Genomic DNA, 9901 nt, shown 5'->3' on the forward strand with positions numbered 1-9901 from the left:
AGGTCTATAAACATTGGTATGGCTGGTTGTGTTTACATTACATTGAGCTGCTGTAGGTTTATAAACATTGGTATGGCTGGTTGTGTTTACATTACATTGAGCTGCTGTAGGGCTATAAACATTGGTATGGCTGGTTGTGTTTACATGACATTGAGCTGCTGTAGGGCTATAAACATTGGTATGGCTGGTTGTGTTTACATGACATTGAGCTGCTGTAGGCCTATAAACATTGGTATGGCTGGTTGTGTTTATGTTATATTGAGCTGCTGTAGGTCTATAAACATTGGTATGGCTGGTTGTGTTTACATTACATTGAGCTGCTGTAGGCCTATAAACATTGGTATGGTTGGTTGTGTTTATGTTATATTGAGCTGCTGTAGGGCTATAAACATTGGTATGGCTGGTTGTGTTTACATTACATTGAGCTGCTGTAGGTCTATAAACATTGGTATGGCTGGTTGTGTTTACATTACATTGAGCTGCTGTAGGCCTATAAACATTGGTATGGTTGGTTGTGTTTATGTTATATTGAGCTGCTGTAGGGCTATAAACATTGGTATGGCTGGTTGTGTTTACATGACATTGAGCTGCTGTAGGTCTATAAACATTGGTATGGCTGGTTGTGTTTACATTACATTGAGCTGCTGTAGGGCTATAAACATTGGTATGGCTGGTTGTGTTTACATGACATTGAGCTGCTGTAGGCCTATAAACATTGGTATGGCTGGTTGTGTTTATGTTATATTGAGCTGCTGTAGGTCTATAAACATTGGTATGGCTGGTTGTGTTTACATTACATTGAGCTGCTGTAGGTCTATAAACATTGGTATGGCTGGTTGTGTTTACATTACATTGAGCTGCTGTAGGTCTATAAACATTGGTATGGCTGGTTGTGTTTACATTACATTGAGCTGCTGTAGGTCTATAAACATTGGTATGGCTGGTTGTGTTTACATTACATTGAGCTGCTGTAGGTCTATAAACATTGGTATGGCTGGTTGTGTTTACATTACATTGAGCTGCTGTAGGGCTATAAACATTGGTATGGTTGGTTGTGTTTATGTTATATTGAGCTGCTGTAGTTCTATAAACATTGGTATGGCTGGTTGTGTTTACATTACATTGAGCTGCTGTAGGTCTATAAACATTGGTATGGCTGGTTGTGTTTACATTACATTGAGCTGCTGTAGGTCTATAAACATTGGTATGGTTGGTTGTGTTTACATTACATTGAGCTGCTGTAGGTCTATAAACATTGGTATGGTTGGTTGTGTTTACATTACATTGAGCTGCTGTAGGCCTATAAACATTGGTATGGTTGGTTGTGTTTACATTACATTGAGCTGCTGTAGGTCTATAAACATTGGTATGGTTGGTTGTGTTTACATTACATTGAGCTGCTGTAGGTCTATAAACATTGGTATGGTTGGTTGTGTTTACATTACATTGAGCTGCTGTAGGTCTATAAACATTGGTATGGCTGGTTGTGTTTACATTACATTGAGCTGCTGTAGGTCTATAAACATTGGTATGGCTGGTTGTGTTTACATTACATTGAGCTGCTGTAGGTCTATAAACATTGGTATGGCTGGTTGTGTTTATGTTACATTGAGCTGCTGTAGGTCTATAAACATTGGTATGGTTGGTTGTGTTTACATTACATTGAGCTGCTGTAGGTCTATAAACATTGGTATGGTTGGTTGTGTTTACATTACATTGAGCTGCTGTAGGTCTATAAACATTGGTATGGTTGGTTGTGTTTACATTACATTGAGCTGCTGTAGGTCTATAAACATTGGTATGGTTGGTTGTGTTTACATTACATTGAGCTGCTGTAGGTCTATAAACATTGGTATGGTTGGTTGTGTTTACATTACATTGAGCTGCTGTAGGTCTATAAACATTGGTATGGTTGGTTGTGTTTACATTACATTGAGCTGCTGTAGGTCTATAAACATTGGTATGGTTGGTTGTGTTTACATTACATTGAGCTGCTGTAGGTCTATAAACATTGGTATGGTTGGTTGTGTTTACATTACATTGAGCTGCTGTAGGTCTATAAACATTGGTATGGCTGGTTGTGTTTACATTACATTGAGCTGCTGTAGGTCTATAAACATTGGTATGGTTGGTTGTGTTTACATTACATTGAGCTGCTGTAGGTCTATAAACATTGGTATGGCTGGTTGTGTTTACATTACATTGAGCTGCTGTAGGTCTATAAACATTGGTATGGCTGGTTGTGTTTACATTACATTGAGCTGCTGTAGGTCTATAAACATTGGTATGGCTGGTTGTGTTTACATTACATTGAGCTGCTGTAGGTCTATAAACATTGGTATGGCTGGTTGTGTTTACATTACATTGAACTGCTGTAGGCCTATAAACATTGGTATGGCTGGTTGTGTTTACATTACATTGAGCTGCTGTAGGTCTATAAACATTGGTATGGCTGGTTGTGTTTACATTACATTGAGCTGCTGTAGGCCTATAAACATTGGTATGGCTGGTTGTGTTTACATTACATTGAGCTGCTGTAGGTCTATAAACATTGGTATGGCTGGTTGTGTTTACATTACATTGAGCTGCTGTAGGCCTATAAACATTGGTATGGCTGGTTGTGTTTACATTACATTGAGCTGCTGTAGGCCTATAAACATTGGTATGGCTGGTTGTGTTTACATTACATTGAGCTGCTGTAGGCCTATAAACATTGGTATGGCTGGTTGTGTTTACATTACATTGAGCTGCTGTAGGCCTATAAACATTGGTATGGCTGGTTGTGTTTACATTACATTGAGCTGCTGTAGGCCTATAAACATTGGTATGGCTGGTTGTGTTTATGTTACATTGAGCTGCTGTAGGCCTATAAACATTGGTATGGTTGGTTGTGTTTACATTACATTGAGCTGCTGTAGGTCTATAAACATTGGTATGGCTGGTTGTGTTTACATTACATTGAGCTGCTGTAGGTCTATAAACATTGGTATGGCTGGTTGTGTTTACATTACATTGAGCTGCTGTAGGTTTATAAACATTGGTATGGCTGGTTGTGTTTACATTACATTGAGCTGCTGTAGGGCTATAAACATTGGTATGGCTGGTTGTGTTATGTTACATTGAGCTGCTGTAGGGCTATAAACATTGGTATGGCTGGTTGTGTTATTCTACAATTGAGCTGCTGTAGGGCCTATAAACATTGGTATGGCTGGTTGTGTTTACATTACATTGAGCTGCTGTAGGCCTATAAACATTGGTATGGCTGGTTGTGTTTACATTACATTGAGCTGCTGTAAGTCTATAAACATTGGTATGGCTGGTTGTGTTTACATTACATTGAGCTGCTGTAGGCCTATAAACATTGGTATGGCTGGTGTGTGTTTACATTACATTGAGCTGCTGTTAGGCCTATAAACATTGGTATGGCTGGTTGTGTTACATTACATTGAGCTGCTGTAGGCCTATAAACATTGGTATGGCTGGTTGTGTTTACATTACATTGAGCTGCTGTAGGCCTATAAACATTGGTATGGCTGGTTGTGTTTACATTACATTGAGCTGCTGTAGGTCTATAAACATTGGTATGGCTGGTTGTGTTTACATTACATTGAGCTGCTGTAGGTCTATAAACATTGGTATGGCTGGTTGTGTTTACATTACATTGAGCTGCTGTAGGGCTATAAACATTGGTATGGCTGGTTGTGTTTACATTACATTGAGCTGCTGTAGGGCTATAAACATTGGTATGGCTGGTTGTGTTATGTTACATTGAGCTGCTGTAGGGCTATAAACATTGGTATGGCTGGTTGTGTTATGTTACATTGAGCTGCTGTAGGGCTATAAACATTGGTATGGCTGGTTGTGTTTACATTACATTGAGCTGCTGTAGGCCTATAAACATTGGTATGGCTGGTTGTGTTTACATTACATTGAGCTGCTGTAGGTCTATAAACATTGGTATGGCTGGTTGTGTTTACATTACATTGAGCTGCTGTAGGCCTATAAACATTGGTATGGCTGGTTGTGTTTACATTACATTGAGCTGCTGTAGGCCTATAAACATTGGTATGGCTGGTTGTGTTTACATTACATTGAGCTGCTGTAGGCCTATAAACATTGGTATGGCTGGTTGTGTTTACATTACATTGAGCTGCTGTAGGCCTATAAACATTGGTATGGCTGGTTGTGTTTACATTACATTGAGCTGCTGTAGGCCTATAAACATTGGTATGGCTGGTTGTGTTTACATTACATTGAGCTGCTGTAGGCCTATAAACATTGGTATGGCTGGTTGTGTTTATGTTACATTGAGCTGCTGTAGGCCTATAAACATTGGTATGGTTGGTTGTGTTTACATTACATTGAGCTGCTGTAGGTCTATAAACATTGGTATGGCTGGTTGTGTTTACATTACATTGAGCTGCTGTAGGTCTATAAACATTGGTATGGCTGGTTGTGTTTACATTACATTGAGCTGCTGTAGGTTTATAAACATTGGTATGGCTGGTTGTGTTATGTTACATTGAGCTGCTGTAGGGCTATAAACATTGGTATGGCTGGTTGTGTTATGTTACATTGAGCTGCTGTAGGGCTATAAACATTGGTATGGCTGGTTGTGTTATGTTACATTGAGCTGCTGTAGGGCTATAAACATTGGTATGGCTGGTTGTGTTTACATTACATTGAGCTGCTGTAGGTCTATAAACATTGGTATGGCTGGTTGTGTTTACATTACATTGAGCTGCTGTAGGGCTATAAACATTGGTATGGCTGGTTGTGTTTACATTACATTGAGCTGCTGTAGGTCTATAAACATTGGTATGGCTGGTTGTGTTTACATTACATTGAGCTGCTGTAGGCCTATAAACATTGGTATGGCTGGTTGTGTTTACATTACATTGAGCTGCTGTAGGCCTATAAACATTGGTATGGCTGGTTGTGTTTATGTTACATTGAGCTGCTGTAGGCCTATAAACATTGGTATGGCTGGTTGTGTTTACATTACATTGAGCTGCTGTAGGCCTATAAACATTGGTATGGCTGGTTGTGTTATGTTACATTGAGCTGCTGTAGGGCTATAAACATTGGTATGGTTGGTTGTGTTTACATTACATTGAGCTGCTGTAGGTCTATAAACATTGGTATGGTTGGTTGTGTTTACATTACATTGAGCTGCTGTAGGCCTATAAACATTGGTATGGCTGGTTGTGTTTACATTACATTGAGCTGCTGTAGGTCTATAAACATTGGTATGGCTGGTTGTGTTTACATTACATTGAGCTGCTGTAGGCCTATAAACATTGGTATGGCTGGTTGTGTTTACATTACATTGAGCTGCTGTAGGTTTATAAACATTGGTATGGCTGGTTGTGTTATGTTACATTGAGCTGCTGTAGGGCTATAAACATTGGTATGGCTGGTTGTGTTTACATTACATTGAGCTGCTGTAGGTCTATAAACATTGGTATGGCTGGTTGTGTTTACATTACATTGAGCTGCTGTAGGTCTATAAACATTGGTATGGCTGGTTGTGTTTACATTACATTGAGCTGCTGTAGGTCTATAAACATTGGTATGGCTGGTTGTGTTTACATTACATTGAGCTGCTGTAGGGCGACATTCAACCAAACCGAACCATATATGACATTTTAGAGAGTTGGGCCAACTTCTGGATTGTTGAATATTGTTCAGTTTAGACATTCAGTTACATAGCACAGTTTAAATATCCCCCATGTAGTGTTGCTGGGGAGCGATAGATTGTTCATTTAAGTGTCATGTAAACGCATCATAATGCAGTAACCTCAATGTCCCAGCCCTCTATATACCTGGCTCTGCAACTCTCTATATACCTGGCTCTGCAACTCTCTAAATACCTGACTCTGCAACTCTCTATATACCTGGCTCTGCAACTCTCTATATACCTGGCTCTGCAACTCTCTATATACCTGGCTCTGCAACTCTCTATATACCTGGCTCTGCAACTCTCTATATACCTGGCTCTGCAACTCTCTATATACCTGGCTCTGCAACTCTCTATATACCTGGCTCTGCAACTCTCTATATACCTGGCTCTGCAACTCTCTATATACCTGGCTCTGCAACTCTCTATATACCTGGCTCTGCAACTCTCTATATACCTGGCTCTGCAACTCTCTATATACCTGGCTCTGCAACTCTCTATATACCTGGCTCTGCAACTCTCTATATACCTGGCTCTGCAACTCTCTATATACCTGGCTCTGCAACTCTCTATATACCTGGCTCTGCAGTTCTCTATATACCTGGCTCTGCAACTCTCTATATACCTGGCTCTGCAACTCTCTATATACCTGGCTCTGCAACTCTCTATATACCTGGCTCTGCAGCTCTCTAAATACCTGACTCAGCAACCCTCTAAATACCTGACTCAGCAACTCTCTAAATACCTGACTCAGCAACTCTCTAAATACATGGCTCTGCAACTCTCTATATACCTGGCTCTGCAGCTCTCTAAATACCTGACTCAGCAACCCTCTAAATACCTGACTCAGCAACTCTCTAAATACCTGACTCAGCAACCCTCTAAATACCTGACTCAGCAACCCTCTAAATACCTGACTCTGCAACTCTCTAAATACATGGCTCGGCAACTTTCTAAATACATGGCTCGGCAACTCTCTAAATACCTGGCTCGGCAACTCTCTAAATACCTGGCTCGGCAACTCTCTAAATACATGGCTCGGCAACTCTCTAAATACATGGCTCGGCAACTTTCTAAATACATGGCTCGGCAACTCTCTAAATACCTGGCTCGTCAACTCTCTAAATACCTGGCTCGGCAACTCTCTAAATACCTGGCTCGGCAACTCTCTAAATACCTGGCTCGGCAACTCTCTAAATACCTGGCTCGGCAACTCTCTAAATACCTGGCTCGGCAACTCTCTAAATACCTGGCTCTGCAACTCTAAATACCTGGCTCTGCAACTCTCTAAATACATGGGTCAGCAACTCTCTAAATACATGGGTCAGCAACTCTCTAAATACCTGGCTCTGCAACTCTCTAAATACCTGGCTCTGCAACTCTCTAAATACCTGGCTCTGCAACTCTCTAAATACATGGCTCAGCATACAACCAAGCATCATGAATACAGGCACATGTAAATGTCATATGTCCTTAGTGGTAAGTAGAAACACAGCTATCTCTGTTACGGACCTCAACGTCATTCAGTGGTAATAATACTTACATAAATATCTGCACCATAAAATCCATCCTGGTAAACAACACTGCAAAGGATGCAAACACAAACAAACAAAACAAACATCCATATTAGTGCAAGTTGACATGCAGGCACCATCTAGACACCAACCCTGTCTGTCTGTGTAGAGGTTAGTTTGTCCAATCAAAAACCACCAGACATGAGATGGGTGGAGCCAAACAGGGGAGTTCTGCTGGCACTCTCCTCCCCTACTCTGTCTCTCTTTGGGAATCCCAAACCACCGCCTTGCCCCTACCCACTCGCTTGGCGGGTCCTCTGTTGTCACATGTTGCTGACGAAACTCAGAGGGTGAGGGGATCAATAAACCTATCAACTTCGGTACTCATGCCGTATTCAAGACAACTGGGAACTCGGAAATCTCCGACGTCTGACTTCAGTGTGTTTAAGACAACTGAGATTTTTTTTTCAACGGTCATCCAACTCGGAATTCAAAGTAGGAAACTCAGGAATCTTTCTAGAGCTCCGATCTGAAAATCACTCAATTTGACCTTTTTTTCAGAGTTCCCAGTTGACTTGAAAGCACCATCACTCCGGATTTCAATGGTGCAATTCATGATCCACATTTAATATAATAAAACAAGCAAGAAATTAAAATGAACAAATCCCCCCCTGTCGTTTAACAAAATATAACAGTAAACATTTCATCTGAGAGGTATTTCATCTTTTATATGTGTTAAGTCAGGACATCGGACATAAACAAATGCAAATGTCATATAATTTGACAAGCCTCTATTATTTTGTGTGAAATTGGGCAAACTAAAAAATAACACGTGCCTTATGGGATTCCCTTCTCTCTGAAGCAGGCAGCATTGCAGGCTCAGTAGAAGTGACTACCGGTGGGGCTAATTAGCCCCTACACCCTCTATAGTTTTACGTCCCTTTGGGACACTTGTGCAAAAGGAGGAAGTGAGCGTGAACACGTAAATGGAGGGCCAAGGGGAAGGGGGTGATTTGGGATCCATCCAGTCTTTCTCTTTCTCTGAGGTGGTAAGGAGGCTGGGGAGGTCCAGAAAGTGCATCTCGGACCCCACACAAGGAGTCAAAGTGTGAATCAGAAAATAGTTAGTTGAACTAATGAACAGTCCTAAAGGTTGGTGATGTCACAACTGTCACTGCTGAATACCTCATCTTCCTACCACATTCTGATCAGACTGTTGAAACAACTCCTCGATGACAAATAATCATATGTTCCATTTAACAGACACTTTTATCCTAAGCACCTCATACGCCAAGCTCCAAGCTCCAAGCTCCAAGCTCCAAGCTACAAACTCCAAACTCCAAGCTCAAAACTCCAAGCTCCAAACTCCAAGCTCCAAGCTCCAAACTCCAAGCTCCAAACTCCAAACTCCAAGCTCCAAGCTCCAAGCTCCAAGCTCCAAGCTCCAAGCTCCAAGCTCCAAGCTCCAAGCTCCAAACTCCAAACTCCAAGCTCCAAGCTCCAAGCTCCAAGCTCCAAACTCCAAACACCAAGCTCCAGGCTCCAAGCTCCAAGCTCCAAGCTCCAGGCGCCAAGCTCCAGGCTCCAGGCGCCAGGCTCCAGGCTCCAAGCTCCAGGCGCCAAGCTCCAAGCTCCAGGCTCCAGGCTCCAGGCTCCAGGCTCCAGGCGCCAAGCGCCAAGCTCCAAGCACCAAGCTCTACCGACTGAGCCACACAGGACCTCATGATTATGATGATGATGATTATGACATTTGCATTTAGTATTTTTCTCAGGTCCATCTGTTATCTCTCTCTATCTCTGTTATGACACTGTGACTAAGACAAGCTCTCACCCAGATAAAACTGAGAGTTTCTGGGTATCGTATGTGTGCTTGTGTGTGTTGTGTGTGTTTTATGTGTGTGTTGTGTGTGTGTGGTGTATGTGTGTGTGTGTGTTGTATGTGTGTGTTGTGTGTGTGTTTTATGTGTCTGTGTCTCAGCAGCAATTAGATGTGCTTTAGACTGTTTGGTCGATCTCTGATAATCAATAACACCTGAAATGTCACAACATGGAAAGAGCATTCTGCTTCGGACAGAGTCATTAGACTGCTCCCCGGGACTGGTGTGTGTGTATGTGTGTGTGTGTGTGTGAGCGTGTGCATTTGTGTCTGTCCCTAGTTGGTCCCAGTATTTCATTTCCAGTCCGCTCATCTCCCTCAGACAGCCATTTGTAATAGAAATACACCCAGCTCTGCATGAATGACTCCAGATAGGGCTTTCATGAGAGCAATTAAGGGAGTGGACCAGAGTTAATGGAAATACTATCTATGTCACCTATCTCTATGTCAGGACTCCGCTAGAGTGTCTAAAATCATATAGGGGGGCAAAGGGTTGTTCATCTGTTTTTTTTTTGGGGGGGGGGGTTGTTTCATTTGTTAAGTTTAGCAAATGAACTTTCAGCCTCCTTAGACACCAGATGCTTGCAATTATGAAGAGAGAGAAAAAAAGACTGAAAAATTATAATCAGAATCATATTTGACGTCTCATACAGCCTCCCCCTGTTAGAGCTATCATCCTCTAGGGGATGGGGGGCACGGGGAAGAGGGACAGGGTTTGGGGGGCACGGGGAAGAGGGAGAGGGTGTGGGGTGCACGGGGAAGAGGGAGAGGGTGTGGGGGCACGGGGAAGAGGGAGAGGGTGTGGGGGGCACGAGGGAAGAGGGAGTAGGG

At 42.1% G+C, this 9901-nt stretch overlaps 1 protein-coding gene across 1 annotated transcript in view; it reads right to left on the reverse strand.

The window, feature by feature from the left end:
• The window catches only part of LOC115170527 (RNA binding protein fox-1 homolog 1-like), a 33965-nt gene extending 25690 nt beyond the window's left edge, over positions 1-8275 (reverse strand). Inside the window, exons 1-2 of the mRNA XM_029726742.1 lie at positions 8175-8275; positions 7224-7263 (exon numbers count right to left, since the gene is read on the reverse strand). Of these exons, the coding sequence (XP_029582602.1) occupies positions 7224-7263; positions 8175-8275 (141 nt within the window). The remainder of the gene's footprint in view (positions 1-7223; positions 7264-8174) is intronic.
• Between the last annotated feature and the right edge of the window lie 1626 nt (positions 8276-9901).

Source organism: Salmo trutta, chromosome 32, assembly GCF_901001165.1.
Source record: "Salmo trutta chromosome 32, fSalTru1.1, whole genome shotgun sequence".
NCBI classification, from domain to species: domain Eukaryota; kingdom Metazoa; phylum Chordata; class Actinopteri; order Salmoniformes; family Salmonidae; genus Salmo; species Salmo trutta.